Source organism: Physella acuta, unplaced genomic scaffold (assembly GCF_028476545.2).
Source record: "Physella acuta isolate Inbredline_101_S28 unplaced genomic scaffold, ASM2847654v3 ptg000823l, whole genome shotgun sequence".
Lineage (NCBI taxonomy): Eukaryota > Metazoa > Mollusca > Gastropoda > Physidae > Physella > Physella acuta.
In genome coordinates this window covers 15,308-33,713 of record NW_026732341.1, presented here as the reverse complement: position 1 = coordinate 33,713, position 18,406 = coordinate 15,308, and the positions used below count along the sequence as shown (strand labels likewise).

General features: G+C 39.0%; 1 protein-coding gene across 1 annotated transcript; it reads left to right on the top strand.

Moving 5' to 3' along the window:
* The first annotated feature begins 11,672 nt into the window (after positions 1–11,672).
* LOC131951716 (histidine-rich protein PFHRP-II-like) lies at positions 11,673–17,989 on the top strand. The gene is made up of 2 exons (XM_059314072.1): positions 11,673–11,743; positions 17,494–17,989. Exons 1-2 carry the CDS (start codon positions 11,673–11,675, stop codon positions 17,987–17,989), a joined length of 567 nt encoding a protein of 188 aa, XP_059170055.1.
* The last annotated feature ends 417 nt before the right edge of the window (positions 17,990–18,406 follow it).

Below are 18,406 nucleotides of genomic sequence, written 5' to 3'. Positions count from 1 at the left end.
ATCTAGGTCACCGCCAGGGCAAATTTAAAGAGCTGAAACGTCTGGTCAAAAGCGCACGCCTTTACCGGCTGCCATCTTTGACAAGTTTCAACGGATTTTATTTGCGGCTTAAGGGGAGAGTGTGTCGAGGTGTGTGAACTGTTTCCGATCAAGACTCCCCTGATTGAGCGTACTGTCTCCATTTTGAACGCTCGGGCGCATCGATAGCCGGAAATTAGGTTAAATCCGTCGCTAAACAGCCAATCAACGCCAGTCTAGCCTTCCCCCAGCGCGCGCGCCCCCTAGCGGCCCTAATCAGGCTAAACTAGGCGGGAAATTGGTGGAATGACATCAGTATTCATTGGATAAGTCATGTCACATTTCTAAAGCAGGATCAAGGAACTCGATGATACATTTATGTTTTGTTATCTCTGATAAATTATGCGTCTCGCCTCTTTATCTGGGTGGAGTTTTTTCCCCTGTCAAGAAATGGGAATTTCCAAATTGACACTAACACGATGAAAACGAAGACTTTACTGAAGAATTGTTTTTAAAATAGATTCTGTTGAAAGTTGCTGGATGCTTATGGTTAGAATGTTGATCTACGTTTAAGAATTTGGAATTCGTTTCTTTTAAGTTCGAATTAGTTTAGTTTAGTTTTTATTTTATTTTAGTTTTTAGATGTTAAATGTCTGTTAAAAAGTAAAGTATCCTCTTTAGACCTAGCGGTCCCTTAAGTAGATGCAGTAGAGTTCATATGTTTCTTGAACTCGGCATAAGAAGGGAAGGTGTGGTCAGCACTTTGCCCAGCCGACTTTACTTTCCCTAACGTGAGTTATGTACCCATCAGAGCTGAGTGGACTCAGGGACGTTCTACTGATTTCGAACTCGAGACTTTGGTGTTAGCACCCCAGTGCTCTAACGTTTCGACCAGGCCGTCCCACAAATATGTGTTAAAGGTTAGAATAAAAACATTTCAGGGGAATGGTTTGCATTAGCATTTGAGCTAGTATTATGGAGTTTATGTATAACAGATTAGGTCTAGAGTTTGAAGCTGAGGCAGAGATTCGGATGTTAAGGTTATAACCCGTTCATCGTGAATTGACGGGGAGATGTGTGTGATTAATTCAAGGATTATGTATTTTGGGTTAACAATATGTAGTTAACAATATGTAGTTAACAGTGGTGTCTGTTGGCGAGAGGGTAAAGAAATAACAACAATCCTGCCTAAAATCATGTTAGAGTCACAACTACCCTGCCTACAATCATGTAAGACACAAACAACTACCCTGCCTACAATCATGTAAGAGTCACAACTACCCTGCCTACAATCATGTAAGACACAAACAACTACCCTGCCTACAATCATGTAAGACACAAACAACTACCCTGCCTACAATCATGTAAGAGTCACAAACAACTACCCTGCCTAAAATCATGTAAGAGTCACAACTACCCTGCCTACAATCATGTAAGACACAAACAACTACCCTGCCTACAATCATGTAAGACACAAACAACTACCCTGCCTACAATCATGTAAGACACAAACAACTACCCTGCCTACAATCATGTAAGAGTCACAAACAACTACCCTGCCTAAAATCATGTAAGAGTCACAACTACCCTGCCTACAATCATGTAAGACACAAACAACTACCCTGCCTACAATCATGTAAGACACAAACAACTACCCTGCCTACAATCATGTAAGAGTCACAAACAACTACCCTGCCTACAATCCGCATCTCAATGTTGTTTATAGACAATCGACCAGCATCGTAGAAGAAGGGAAGGGGAGAGGGGTGGGGGGTTAAAGCTGGATTAACCAATTAGCGATATAATCATTTGATAACGGCTTGTAGAGAAAAAAAAGGAGAGCAGCACAGGTTTATAAAGATAACGTATGGCTAAGTTTAATTAGTTAATTTAATATCCCAATTAGGGGTCATCCATAAATGACGTCACGCTTTTTTGACGAGTTTTTACCTCCCCTCCCCTCCTTCACACATTGTCACAAAAAGCCAGACCCCTCCCCCTAAAATGACGTCACACCTCAGCCTACAACTCCCCCCCCCCTCAAAATTGCAGATGAATTTTTCTTAAAACATTGACATTTTTCCACAATCTTGTCTGAACTCTGTCCACATAGAGTATTTTAATCAATTCCTTTTACAATTTATTAAAACAGTTTTCTAAAACGCAAAAAAAGGGCTACAACTCGTTTTCTAACATTGCTTTTTTATAATACAAAAGTGTGACGTCACACCATCTGAATACCCCGCCCCTTCCCCCTCATCACACACCTTCACAAAATTACATACCCACCCTCCCCCTACACGTATGACGTCATTTATGGACGACCCCTAATAGATAACAACACTGATGGAAAGGTTACCTTTATTAAACAAAATAAGATCAGTCACTGGTGTTTTTCTCTCAAGAAAACTTTAAGAGCTTGCTATTTTTTATTTTGTTACGTAGGGAAAAAATTAATTATAAAAAATTTGGAAGATTTTAAGTGGAACTGGAACTGTTTTTTTTTTCTACATAAGAAAATTGTGAGTTAATTATTTTAATTCGTTATTTTTGTAGATTTTTCTCTGGGTACCGAGAGCATCAAATGGTTTCAAATTCAGCCTTAGGTGGGGTGGGTGTGTGGGGGGGGGGGGGTATGTATTCACATTTCTTTGAATAATTATCTAGAAGATGATTTAAATGATTATTAACATATAAATCATGTATGTCTTCAGAAAGATTTTTAAAAATGCCCTGCAAAGTTGAAATAATTGTGTTAGATTCAAGCAGATTGTGTCACATATGGTTACTCGTATAGAGGAACCAGATGCTATTTTCACAACAACAAAAATGAATTTTAAGGAGATAATTTCTTTTTGATTAATAACTGATATCGGATCTCTAAGTACAAGTAATCCAACCCTTTGTAAGACAAACGGGGTCAATGACAGATTCGTTTGACATCAAACTACATCGTGTGTATTGAAACTTTTTAAATTATTTTTCAAATTCAGATACGTTTTTTAAAGCAAAGTAAGTTGATAACAAACTTGGTTGATTATTAACGATCCAACTGTATTATATAAATAAACTTTTAAAAAATATTTTCAAAATTAAATACTATTTGTATAGTAAAAAGGAGTCGATTACTAATTCGTTTGATTATTACCTTGTTGAAAATAATTGACAATAAAATAACTTTTCCTATTTAAACTTCATTATATTTATCAGATGTCTCCATGAAAAGTGACCTTTAAAACTGACAAACATAGCTGAATTATCTAACGAAACATATTTTTTTTTTTTTTTTTTTTGCCCGTCGTCCGAGAAGGGCTTTGCTGCTAGTTATTTCATAAAATAACAGATATTTCATCCCAAACTGGTGTAATTCTGTTTATTCAAAATTTGATTCCTTTACAAAATGACGCTTATCCCCATGTTATTCAATAAATCAATAATTCTTATTAATTATTTTTAAAAAATGTATGTTAGAAACATTTTTAAAGTACATGTATATACATTTAAGTTGACAGGGACGGTAATTTCAAAGCTAAAAATGACCCCCCCCCCCCACCCCTCTATCCGGATGTCTGTGATGTAGATATGAGAAGTATGAAAAAGCCCTCGCACACAAGCTCCATCCTGGATTTATGAAGATAACAGAGATGTTAGCTACAAGATGAAATATTAAGGTGAGGGGGGGGGGGGGGGAGGGCGAGGGGGGGGTGAAGCCTGCCCGGGTAACTGCTTAATCATGTTTAATACCCCAGCCCCACGGGACGTCACCATCGCGTCTGCTTCTCATTAGAGACAATTTGCGCCAATTAATTTCGTGATCAGACCGGCTCGCCCGGCCGTCTTGAGATTCCGGGACCGGAAAGTCTTGTCCGCTTGAAAACTACCGTTAACAACGAACGAGAGCCAATGAGCATCTGCGCCAGCTTGATCTGCGGAGCTGCGACGCGCGCGCTTGGAGCGTGGGGGCCGTTTGGTGGGTTTATTTTGTGGAGAACAACGTAGAGGGCGCTGAGGTTTTTTTTTCTTGTTGTGAAGCAGCATGAAGCAGTCAGGAAATAAGGCGGATCAATCAATTACAAGATGATCTCGCCCCAATCTGACACTGTGGCCAGAGCAGACTTTAAATTTTGTTAGCATAATTTTTTTTTTACATTTAAAAAAAAATGAATTAAATCTTCATTTAGCTTATTTAAGGCGAAAAAATAAGTTAATTATTGTAGTGTCAGATTGTTCCAATGAAGTGTCTCGTTTTTTGTTTTTGTTTTAGAAAGAATAAAATCGGAATTGTTAAACAAATATATTTTTTAAAATGGCATGAAGAATTCATAGACAGCAGGAAGATTAATCAACAAAATAGAATTAACAATATAAAAATAGGAACGCTTTTAAAATCTTGCTCTCTGATTCTCAATTTTGAAGTGTAAAAATATCTTCGTTGGCAATTAGCCTACTACATAATTAATAATTTAACAAGAGGTTATGCTGTTATCAGTGGCGTAGCCAGGATCGTCTCATGGGGGGGGGGGGGTTCAAATTTTTCCCCGCATCTTAAATGTATATATCAGAGGCGTAGCGCCCCTCCCCGGCCCCCGAGGACAAACTTTTGATTTGCACCCCCACCCCCCCCCCCCCTCAAACTTTTGATTTGCACCCCCCCCCCGCAAACTTTTGATTTGCACCCCCCCCCCCTCAAACTTTTGATTTGCACCCCCCGCTCAACCTTTATGTATCTACCAAGGGGTCTATGGGGGGGGGGGGTTCTGACCCCCCCCTAACCCCCCTTGCCTACGCCACTGGCTGTTATTAAAAAAGGAACATGTACATACATTTGATGAAAAGTGTTGGTTTCTAAAAACAAGCAGGCTTCAGGCTATTTATAAAACAAATATTTTTCAAGTAATTAATTTATTGTAAATACATCGCCTGATTGTGGGAGGGGAGTGTCGGCAACTTGTATACTAATCTTCTAGACTGCGTATGTTATTCAATAGATACCATATATTGTCTAGAATGTATATATATATATATATATATATATATATATATATATATATATATATATATATATCCAGCTGCTCTCAGCAGGCGATGAAGTTGTTATTTTCGAGTCTCAAATACTTACGAGATTGAGCTAACATTCACAATGATTCTCTCAACAAACGTATTCAATCGGCTGAGTTAAATTTTTTAAAGTTTTTAGTTTGTTTTTTTTTCTGTATTTTCGAAGAGTAATAATTTTGTATTGGTATCTTCTTCAAAATGAACATGTAAAGTTTTTTTGAGCTAACATTCACAACGATTCTCTCAACAAACGCATTCAATCGGCTGAGTTAAATTCTTTAAAGTTTTTAGTGTATTTAAATATTAATACAAGGAAATTTAAAAAAAATATAATCACAAAACAATTTAGCATTTAGTGTCTTGAAAATTAGTGCAATGAATTCTGTTTTGATTAAAACGTCTTGAATTTAAATTTAAATTTAAAAAAAAAATTAATAATCAAGAGAAGTCGTTGTGACATTGAGTTATCTCTCTTGACTAAAAAATATCAGTGTCACAATGACCTCATTTAGAGTTGTGTCTCCAAGATGTATCAGCTTGAGGGACAACCCCCTCCTCCCCCACACACACACTTCTAGCTACCCCCCTACCCCCCCCCCCCCACACAATTCCAGCTACCACCCCCCCAACACACACTTCCAGCTACCACCCCCCACAAACACATTTCCAGCTACCCCCCCACAAACACACTTCCAGCTACCCCCCCCCCCCCCACAAACACACTTCCAGCTACCCCCCACACACACTTCCAGTTACCCCCCTCACACTCACACTTCCAGCAACCCCCCCCCCCCACACTTCCAGCTACCCTCCACAAACACACTTCCAGCTACCCCCCTCACACACTTCCAGCTACCCCCCCCCCCCACACACACTTCCAGCTACCCCCCTCCCCCCACACACACTTCCAGCTACCCCCCTTACACTCACACTTCCAGCAACCCACACACACACACTTCCAGCTACCCCCTCCCCCACACAAACACTTTCAGCTACCCCCCCCCCCCCACACACTTCCAGCTACCCCCCTTACACTCACACTTCCAGCAACCCACACACACACACTTCCAGCTACCCCCTCCCCCACACAAACACTTTCAGCTACCCCCCTCACACACACACTTCCAGCTACCCCCCCACACACTTCCATCTACCCCCCACACATACTTCCAGCTACCCCCACACACACTTCCATCTACCCCCCCACACATACTTCCAGCCACCCCCCACACACACTTCCACCAACCCCCCCCCCCCCCCAAACTTCATGCTACCCCCACACACACTTTCAGCTACCCCCCCCCCACACACTTCCATCTACCCCCCCACACATACTTCCAGCCACCCCCCACACACACTTCCACCAACCCCCCCCCAAACTTCATGCTACCCCCACACACACTTCCAGCTACCCCCCGCCCACACACACTACCAGTTACCCCCCCCCTCCTCCCACACACTTTTCCAGCTACTCCCCTCCCCCCACAAACTCCACACTCAGTCATTTTTACTCCCCTACTCTCCCTGATGATTTAATTCCACCACCCCGCCCCTCAGACTTTTGTTTAGCCTGTCTTGCCTGGCGACGTCAAGACGTCACTGACGTCCACTCAGCCTTTAATGCCTGACGCAGTGACGTCCGCTAAGCGATGTCAGGTCACACAGGTCGCGCTGACCCAGGTAGAATTATCAGCTTAAGAGGCTCATACTCTGACCCTGGAGGTCACGATGTGGCCTATTTATGACAACAAAAATCTGACCAATTGCAATCGCGCTGTCTACGGGAGTCTTGAAGCATCGTCGTCACTCCAGTCATATCAGTCATATCACCTTAAGTCAACACGCTTATCATTATTCAGTCATAATATCATCTTCAAGGGAAATCATCCGATATCAACCACCCAATTACGGCTGCTAATTAGTTTAATACTGACTTAGCATGTTCTGAAATTAGTATAATTTTCACTTTATAGGAGAAAGTATTGTGATCGTACGAAAAAGTCGAAATCCAGATTTAAAAAAAATTTAATTAAAGAAAGCAATGTGTCTTTTGTTTTCTTTTCAAGTGTTAGTTATATACAGTGTTATAAAATTTTACAAGAAGTTGACTTGACATACGTACCATCTCTATATATAATTCTCTTCTGGGAGACGCTAGAAAACAAGCTGTAAACGCGCTCCCTACCACCCCCACCCCTACATGGTCTGGTGAGCTGTGGTTCACTCTAAATGTTTAGAAACAGAGCCGGGTTTAGTGACGACTATTAGTTAGGGGCAGATAATTTAGTTTGCAACGATTTTAAACGTGGGGGGGGGGGGGGGTAACTAAGTGGAGTTTACTTTAACGGAGGGGGGTGGGTGGGTAGGAGGGGGGGTATTGTCCTTAACGAACTACTTATAGTGTTTTAAAGAAATATTTCCAGTGGCAGCGTTGGTACTGTCGAATTCACAAATTATGAATAACTAAAAAGTAGAAAAAACAACAACTAAATAGCGGTGTATGATATGCCGCGGGTCGGCTCGTGTTCCATATTTTAGACCACCACACAGAGACTTGATGATCACCACGTGAGTAAAATACTAAAAATTGGGAACCAAGGACAGATTCCAAGAACTGGAAGAGGGTGGAGGGGGGGGGGGGTATCACAACCCTTCCCCTTCTTCACAAAAATAAACGTGGGATTTTTTTTTTAAAGGAAAGCAAGTAAAAAAAAAACACCCAACCGTTTGCATTGTTAAAATGTGTTCTTTTCTTGTTCCTTTATATATATATATGTATATATATATATATATATATATATATATATATATATGTATATATATATATATATATATATATATATATATATATATAATATATATATATATATATATATATATATATATAGATATATACATATATATATATATATATATATATATATTAATATATATATATATATATATATATATATATAAATATATATATATATATTATATATATATATGTATAGCTACATGTGGATCTCGAGAGGGAAATGGCGCCACCTCTACGGTATCTATTTCTCACCTGCAAAATAAAAGATTAGATACTTTTATGCTTGTAACTAGCGCTTAAAACAACACACGCAAACCATTTGAATTCTGACTGCATATATTTCACCTCTTCCCCCTTGAAGCTAGTCTACCGCCCCTTCCAGAACAACATAGAATATTTATACAAAATATATACTTCAACCCCTGTCTCCCCCCCCCCCCCCCCCCCCTCCATAGGAGAAAAATGTCTGAAAGAAACACTGGTCGGATGTATAAAAGTGAAAAAACCATGAAATCTCGGTAGCCGGTCTAAAAGCGTCTAGATCTATTTGTTGTTTCAGTCTGATAAGGGAAGGTGTCACTAGGTAATAGTGTTGTCTCCCTTTACTGGCTAATCGTGTTTGTCTCCCTTCAGTCGGTAACTCTTCTCTCTCCTTGAACGAGCCCTAACGGGCTAACGAGTAGCAAGGGCTTCTGGGTGGTGCTCGTATGATTAATTGCTGTTGAGGAGTTGATTACTTTTGTTCTATCCAACTCAGTCACACGTCGCTTGTCTTAAAGAAACTTGTGTACGTGTAATGAAGCTGTATCAGTATGTCTCTCCAGGATCAACGATACATTTTTTTCTCAATAAATTACGGATGGGAAAATGTATGATTTTTTTATACGATAGTAAAAATAAAACTTATCGAAGCACCAACAGATTTTGGAGTTTTGCAGAAATATTTTTTAAAGGTGAGTTATTTTTTTATATTCCCTACTTCCAGTGAGTTGATTATATATTCACAATGATAAATCAGTAAGGTTTTTACGAACTTGAACCCCATTGCCCATCTTATTTATATAGCTACGTCACCAACTCAACCATATCATTGCATACATAGATCAAAACTTGTTGATAACATGTTGGTAGTGTTCGCTTTGTTATTTATTATTTATAATTAAATTACGTATTCTTCTACTATATATTCGAAATGAAAAACAAAACTATATAGGCCTATATATATATTAAAAGGATATGCTCAATGGAAAATGCTCAATCTTGTAATAATTAACTTTTTGAAGTTTTATTCTACGTCTCCCCCTCCTCCTCAGTGTTTTTCTCCATTCTCGAATCAGTTCAAGGATGAACGCGATTTGAGAAGGAGGAATGAACATGTAGAAGTGTTTTTTTATTTTAATTTTAAACTTCTTAGAAAGGATCACACAAAAACAAACACATTTGGATTATTTTTAACATTTTGCTTGCTTTCAACTGTCTTGGTTGCTAAGGTTGTTTTTGTTTCATCAACATCTTTTCCTCGTTAGTGCTTATGACACATGGGGTAGATGAAGTAGAGTTATTCTGTTTCAATGATTGCGACATACAGATAGTCTGGTCAGCACTATACCCACTCGACTTTACTTTCCCTAACGTGAGTCGGTTGCCCATCAGAGCTGGGTGGACTCAAGGTTGTCTATACACTCAGGACCGTGATCCGAATTCGAGACTTTCGGGTCAGCACTCGTAAACTCTACCACCTGACCGCAATTTGTTCCCATTTTAATGTTAACATAATCAACTAACAAAACGTTATAGAAAACAACATTTAAAAAAAATGTATGTCGAGATTAACTTTTAAAGTAATCATTGAAAACAGCTGAAATGTTTGAAGTATGTCTGAGGTAATAGTTTACGTCAAGTGTGTGGTTAACTCAATAACTGTAGTCCGTTAAGATCAACTCTATCCGTCACTCTCCATAGTCCTCTGTCCTGCCGACAATTTGACTTCATATGTAGCCTATGTTTGCAGTGTCAGCCTCTATGTTGCGTCGTCAAGTGATTTAATCCGACTTCTTTTGTTCATGTTTGTGCAATTTCCACCCTGTTTGATGGTCGCCCATGTCGCAGAATGTTACATAATATTTATATTACTGGACATTTTTTTAATATACCTTATTTTAACTAATTTAACCGTTACTTAAAACGTACAGATAAACGCAAAGTGTTAAATATCCTTGAAGAAAAATCCCGACCTCGCCACGACAACGTTCTAGTTTGACCGTGGCTGAATGCTCCTCACGAGAAGCTGACGTAGAAGGGTGAAAAGGTCCCCTCCACCGAGACTTCCATTCTTCGCCATTGGGCAGCCGCGCTGTGGACGATTTGACCGTGTCATTACCGCGGCCATTTCTTCCCCCCCTTGTCCGGCTGTAATGCAGGCTCCATTTAAACGCACGGAGAAATTTTCCGGACAAGTATCTGTGGAAACCTTACAATCATGCCAGCACTTCAGCAGAAAACTCGCGAGGAAAAAAAAAAACACATACACGCGAGAACCAACCCTCCCCGGAAGTGCGTGCGTCCCCCTGGCGGCAGACAAATAGTTCCATTGGCGGGAAAATAAGATAATAACGTGTTCTGTCTCCGAGGGCGGATCCCCCGCTTCCCCCTCCAACTCCTCGGGGACGCCCGACTCTCCGTGATTACCAAAATTATCCGGAATTTTCAGGAATTACCAGAAAATCAAGCAAGTAATGGGCGCAATTTGTCTCCCTTTTCTTCCCTCTTAGTCTTCCATTTTCATCCCCCGAGTCGCCGCCCGTGTTTCCCGCCTAGTGACGTAGTTAGCCGGTGTCACGCGAACGCTGGGCCTGAAAAGTTAGCGATTATTAAATCATTAGAACCAGCTACGAGTTTCCGGCGTCGCCATCTCGGTTGCTTCCCTTCTTGCCCTTTATAGTGGGAGAAAACAAGTCTATTTCTGCTCAGTTTGTTAAAGGATGGTTAAAAGAACCGCAATTAGCTTCTGTGTAATCATGGGAAGAGAGGGGTGAGAGAGGAGGGATGAAAAAGGGAATGAAAAGGGTGAGAGAATCAGAAAAGGAAAAGAAAAACACAGAGACCAAGGGATGTAACTTGACTGAAAATTTCTAAATTTACATTAATTTTTTAAATGGATACTAATGTAAATTAAATTTTGAAATGTGAAATCAAAATAAGATTTAAAAGCATTTGACAAATTATGCAGTAGTAAAATATATTAAATATAAGTTGATAAATGTTTGTTTTTTTTTGTTTAAAGTTGTTATTCTATTTTAAAAAATAATGTGTTTAAAATGTTATTTCATACTTGTTATTTTAAAAATATTATCTTTAAAACATTCTTGATTTACTTACTCCCATTTTATGATTTACTTCTTGGTATTTCATGAAAAAAAAGAAAAAAAAAACAGCACGGTTTAGTATTTGTAAATATCGAAAAGTTTTTTTTATGTTATAATATTTAATTTATTATTAAAATTAAAAATGTGTTTAAAAAAAAAAAAAATTCATGACAAGTAGCCGAACCACATATTAAATGGTCGTATAAACCAGGGGTCGGCAAGAGCCAAAAGTTAAAATTTTCAATATTTCACTGGTTTTAAAGAGCCACTAACATTTTTTTTATTTCAAATATGTTATTTTTTTATTAAGATTATTAGTATTTGTTCAAGGAGCTGGAGAGCCGCATCTTGATATCAAAAGATCCGCATGCGGCTCGCGAGCCGCAGGTTGCCGACCCCTGGTATAAACAATGAAGTAAACATTGTAGAAAAAAATGGATAGAAAAGAGAAGCGTTTTGGTGAAACTGAGGAACAACAGAGAACCTATTTTCAAATTGAGCTTGAGTTTGTCCAGTGTCTAGCAAACTCCAATTATTTAAATTTTATTAACTATCTCAAGTACCTTCAGTACTAGAAAGAACCAAGATATGCCAAATTTCTCAAATACCCCAAATGTTTACACATGATAGAACTTCTACAGTATGAACATTTTCGTAAGGAACTTGTCAATTCTCAATGTGCCAAATTCATTGATGATCAACAGCTCTTACACTGGCAGCACTACCAAAGAAAACGGAATGCTTTGATACAGGAACAAGCAGAGAAAACACAAACACAGAAAGATGGAAAACAAGTTTCTTTACAATCAGGAACTTAAATGAACTGTGTACACAAGTTTTCTAATTATTGAATCTTTTCAATTTAAAAAAAAAATTCATCAAAAAAGAGAGACATGTATTGAGTAGAGATAGGACGGAAAAAATAAGGGTAGTATTTTAAGGTGCGCGGACCTTTGACCACAGGTGTTTTGACCATAGGGGGTTTGACCACAGAGGGGCTTTGACCATAGGAGCTTTGACCATCGGGTAAAAAAAATGATTATTTCTTAAGCCGGAATTATACAGCCCTAAACGTGCAATGATAAAAAAATGTTAAAAAACTAAATAAGCTGAAATTTATGATATATTGTGCAATTTAAACGTATTTTTAAAATTCTATATACTATTTAAACATAATTTTATGAATGATAATGACGAAAAAAACGCCGTCTATTTTAAAGAAACAACTAATACATAATATGATCTTTAAGCTCAAATGTAAAGCTCAAAACTCCCTAAAATATAAAAACGTAAAATTGAACAGAAACGTCAAGAGTCGTGTTTTCCATAATTAAGTGATTCTTCAGATTGACAAATTCGTCATGTCTCTTATTTAATCCCCCCCCCCCCCCCCCCACCCTGATTAATGAACACCAAGGGGGATAAGTCAAGTCTCCAGCAGAACCTCATTTAATTTGCATCACTCCGCGATTGGGAAGACATTAGAGAAATCTGGGCAAGGGGAGTGAAGTGGAGAGTAGTCACGCAGTGGTCTAATGGTCAGCATGTCCGCATAGTTTCTTCCAGGCATCTCTTTGGGGAGGCACTGCCCCCCCCCCACGAAGAAAGTGAACTCCCCCCCCCCCCCCGAACGAAATGGAATTTATATAGAAAATATATACTTTTGACAGTGTCCGCCCCCCCCCCCCCCCGAACGAAATGGAATTTATATAGAAAATATATACTTTTGACAGAGTCCGCCCCCCCCCCCCCGAAAATTGTTGTCCGCCCCCCCCCCCCCGGAAAATTTCAAGTGCACCCCCGGAGAAAAAAGTCTGAAAGAAACACTGCCTGTCCGTTACAGCCAGCTAGCACAGTGGACTCGGGAATACACATGTACACAAGTATGATATGTGTACACTAGTGTATATTTACATCTGTACATAGGTAACGTATCTGTACACTAGTGTATATTTACACCTGTACTCCTGTACACAGGTAACATATTTGTACACTATGGTATAATTACACATGTACACAGGTAACATATCTGTACACTAGTGTATATTTACACCTGTACTCTTGTACACAGGTAACATATTTGTACACTAGTGTATAATTACACATGTACAAAGGTAACATATTTGTACTCTAGTGTATATTTACACTTGTACACAGGTAACATATTTGTACACTTGTGTATATTTACACATGTAAACGTACGATATTTTAACACTTGTTCACATTTGCACACGTTCGATATATGTACACTAGTAGTAGCCTATAAGCTTGCATTTGTTCACAAGTACAATATATATATACTTGTACAAACTACACTAGTACGATCTGTGTACACGTTACACGTCCACACCTTACACAAGTATGGTATATCTACACTTAGGTGACCAGAAAGATGCGCAACGGAAAAAAAGCGCAAAAAAATTGCGCAAACAGACGCAAACAGAAAAAAGTGCACACAGAAAAAAGCGCAAACAGAAAAATGCGCAAACAGAAAAAAACGCAAATACAAAAAGCGCTGATAGAAAATTGAAAATTCATTGACATATGTTACATCTCTTTTTTTTTGTTTATTTCCGTGCGCGCTATTTACGTTTGCGCTTTTTTCTGTTTGCGCTTTTTTCCGTTGCGCATCCTTCTGGGAATCCTATACTTATACACAAAGTAGCAAATACCGTTTCGGTCCACGGGGCAAGTGAAGTATAGCTCACTTGTTTCTGTGACCTCGGCATATGAAGGGATAGTGTGGTCAGCACTATGCTTAGCCGCCTTTACTTTTCTAAACGTGAGTTAGGTACCTAATCGGGGCTGGGTGGACTCAGGTAAGTTCTATTGACCCAGATTTGAACTCCAGACTTTCGGGTTAGCAGTCCAACGCTCTACCACGCCGTCTCACTGTACACACTATATGTGATATGTACATGTGTGTCCAGTACACATATGTACAAATACGACATATGTATGCTTGCACCCAATAACCCCAGCTCAATATACGATATAAAAAAAAAATCATAGTAGTACATGGTAATGACTAAAAATTCTACATAATTTTTTAAAATTTAAATATTAAATTTAAGGTTATAAGTTATTTATCGATTAATTAAATTTTAAAAAATCATAAATTCATCAAATTATAAAGTTTATACATTAAAAAATAACGCTCCTGTACATAACTCCAACCCAAGCCGTAAACGTATGTCTAACCATAGCTTACCCTAACCATGATATTCGGCCTACTTCACCACTGAACATAGTCTTCTCATGATGTTTTACTCGCGTCTATTTTCACTGAACGTAGTCTTCTCATGATGTTTTACTCGCGTCTATTTTCACTGAACATAGTCTTCTCATGATGTTTTACTCGCGTCTATTTTCAGAAAATTGACAGAAAATCCATTTCACCATATTTTCAGGTAGTAGTTTCGTCATCAACCTTAAAATTACCACCTCCACTCCCACCCCTTCTACTTCCGCTCACCCCTTAACTTCCGGTCACCATTCCCTTGAAGCCACCACGCTCTGGTCCTACCCCCGGCAACCCCCCCCCCCCGGGGCCCGGCGTCCCACGTGACCACGTCTTGTGACGGTGATTGGTGTGATGAGGCCCCACTTAAAGAGTCTTTACACAGCGCCACAGGGTGGTGAGTTTCAAAGCGAGGCTCTGATTGATTCAATCCCGGTACTGCATTCGTCTCATTGGGGGAGGCGCAAAATCGGGAAACTCAGAAACGTCAAGAGAGTTAAGGCCCTTGGTTTTTACAAAAAAAAATAATGTACTTAACGGTTGCCGAAATATAATTTTCTTAAAATTAGGACTCCATGTTGGGTATTATGTGTGGGGGTGAGGATGGTGGACGCGGAGTCATGTTTAAGTACCAAGGGGGGGGGGAATGGGGGGGGTCACAGTTAAAAGTTGAGGCGAGAAAATAAAATCAGTTGCCGGATAACAATGCTGATTAAATATTTTTATCTTACTAATGAAGAACAGATTTGGTCTAATTTCTTTTCCAAATTGGGAATAAAACAGAGCCAGCTAACGAATTCTTAATTCATTATTCCCTGCTAGGAGAAGACGGTGGATGCCAGTGGAATTCGGAATGGGGAGTAAAGCGAGCACAGGGGAGATAATTCTGCGTGGCGACAGGGGCGGGCAGGGAGGTAACTCTAGGAGTAGGAGATGGAGGATTACACAAGAGCTTGAGAAATTAGAGGAAATCAGAAATGATTGGGAAGTTTGTGGGAGAGATTGTGTGATGATTGGATAGGGTGTGGGGTATTGGGATAGATGGTGAGACATTTGTGTGGATGGGTGGTGAGATACATGTATGGGTATATGGTAAGATAATTGTTTGGATGGATGGTGAGACATATATGCTTGGATGGTGAGATATATGTATGGATGGAATGATGGTGGGACATTTGTATGGATGGTTGGTGAGATATATGGATTGATGGTGAGACATATGGATAGATGGTGAGACATATGGATTGATGGTAAGACATATGGATGGATGGTGAGACATATGGACTGTGAGACGTATGGGTGGATGGTGAGACATTGATGGTGAGACATATGGATGGATGGATGATGAGACATGGATAGATGGTGAGATATATGGATGAATGGTGAGACATATGGATGGATGGTGAGACATATGGATGGATGGTGAGACATATGGATGGATAGTGAGACATATTGATGGATGGAGAGAAATATGCATGAATGATAAGACAGATAAATGGACTGTGAGACTGTTAGATGTATGAAAAAAGAGACATTTGGGTCTTGGCGTGGTAAGTCATTGTAGCTATACATGGCTCGTCCATCAGGCGTGATCCAATTAAATAAAATCAATAATTAAGTGATAAGAGAGTTTTGGTGATACAGTTTTATGTGTGTACAGATGGTGTGTTACATTTGAGTGGTTCGGTGGACAAAAAGCCACCACGGCAGATGGGGTAGTAGAAAATTATCTCATCGAATCGTAAATACAAGTTTCAAACGCAAAATCAAAATACATGTATATGTTTAAGTATATAAATAAATTTAAATATATATATATATATATATATATATATATATATATATATATATATATATATATATATATATATATATATATATATATATACATATATATGTGTATATATATATATATATATATATATATATATATATATATATATATATATATATATATATATCCCCGACTGCCCATGGATCTGGCTCTGTTATGTTGATGAAAATATGAAACAGCTGAGCAACATTTCCTGCTATTATGTTAAATGAAAATTTTTTTTTTCAAAGAATCAGCAGCATGATAGAAGAAAAAAAAGTGTCCCTGCTGCTTCCCCCGACCCCTCCCCGGGGTCCCCCCTGCGTCCCGCCTCCCACTGCCCATCATTCACATGCTGTAGCTGATCCATCTGAGATCAAGCATTAAATCAGAATCGCTATAAGCTGATGAGAGATGCTTGCCCTCATTAGCCAGATCTTAGCATGTCACATTTTATGTCTAATTAAGGAAAAGCGAACTTAGTGAGGTAAGGAACAGAGTGATTGAATGAGGATGACATATATATATATATATATATATATATATATATATATATATATATATATATATATATATATGTGTGTGTGTGTGTGTGTGTGTGTATGTGTGTGTGCATGTGAGTCATGTACGTGTATTTTTTTGTATAAATTAAAAATATTAATATAGATTGTTTAAATCTAGTATATCCTTTCAATTTAAAACTAACTAGCTAAGGGATATAACTTATATCAATTTTACCTAAATTGATAAAAGTTACAGAGAAATTCAATAATTTGAAAAAAAAAACGTAAATCATTGTTTATTTTGTTATTACAAAACACGAATATTCAAAAGGTTATAAGAATGTTAGCTTTATAAATATATTTGTATAATTGGAATTAATTATTTAATTCCATTTTAAATTAAAAACTGCTAGGTATGCTTATAACTTGATTGGTAGACACGGGAAAGGCTTTCTTGAACTACATTCTATGAAATGCTGTGGTTCGTTCAAACCATTTTGAAAATATTTTATTTTTAAAATTAAAATAATAGTTTTTAACAGGAAATTAGACTGTTTGTATTTAGAGTAACCAAACAATTTTCAATGGATTTAAGTTGTATCAGTCCTCACAAGCCGATGATAAAAATTATACTACTAAAGCGAACATGTTAAAATAGATTAAAATAATCCTAAATACATTAAATATTTTGCTCACAGTATCTGCAGTGCTAACAGTGCCTGCAGGTCTCACAGTGCTCACAGTGCTCACAGTGCCTGCAGTGCTCACAGTGCCTACAGTGCTCACAGTGCCTGCAGGGCTCACAGTGCCTGCAGGGCTCACAGTGCCTGCAGTGCTCACAGTGCCTGCAGGGCTCACAGTGCCTGCAGTGCTCACAGTGCCTTCAGTGCTCACAATGCCTGCAGGGCTCACAGTGCTCACAGTACCTGCAGGGCTCACAGTGCCTGCAGGGCTCACAGTGCCTGTACTGCTCACAGTGCTCACAGTGCTCACAGTGCTCACAGTGCCTGTAGTGCTCACAGTTTTCACAGTGCTCACAGTGCTTGCAGTGCTCACAGTGCTCACAGTGCCTGCAGTGCCTGTAGTGCTCACAGTTTTCACAGTGCTCACAGTGCTTGCAGTGCTCACAGTGCTCACAGTGCCTGCAGGGCTCACAGTGCTCACATTGCCTGCAGTGCTCAGTGCTCACAGTGACTGTAGTGCTCACGGTGCCTGCAGTGCTCAAAGTGCCTGTAGTGCTCACAGTGCCTGCAGTGCTCACAGTGCCTGCAGTGCTCACAGTGCATGAAGGGCTCACAGTGCCTGCAGGGCTCGCAGTGCTCACAGTGTTCACAGAGCCTGCAGTGCTCACCCAGACCTGGGTGCTGACACGAAGAATACATTCCCTTTCATACGGAGTTCATTGACAGGTTTACGTCCTGTATCATGATATAAGACGGATGTTCACGTTTCACGATTGTTTGCTCAGGGTTTTATTTTTAGTCATACCAGTAAATAGCTTTAGTAAGGTTAACCAAACAAAATTTGTTTTCTTACGTTTAGTGACTTTTAAATTATTTGTGATTGTTTCGTTATTTTGAACATAATAGATACATTTTTTAAAAGATTTAT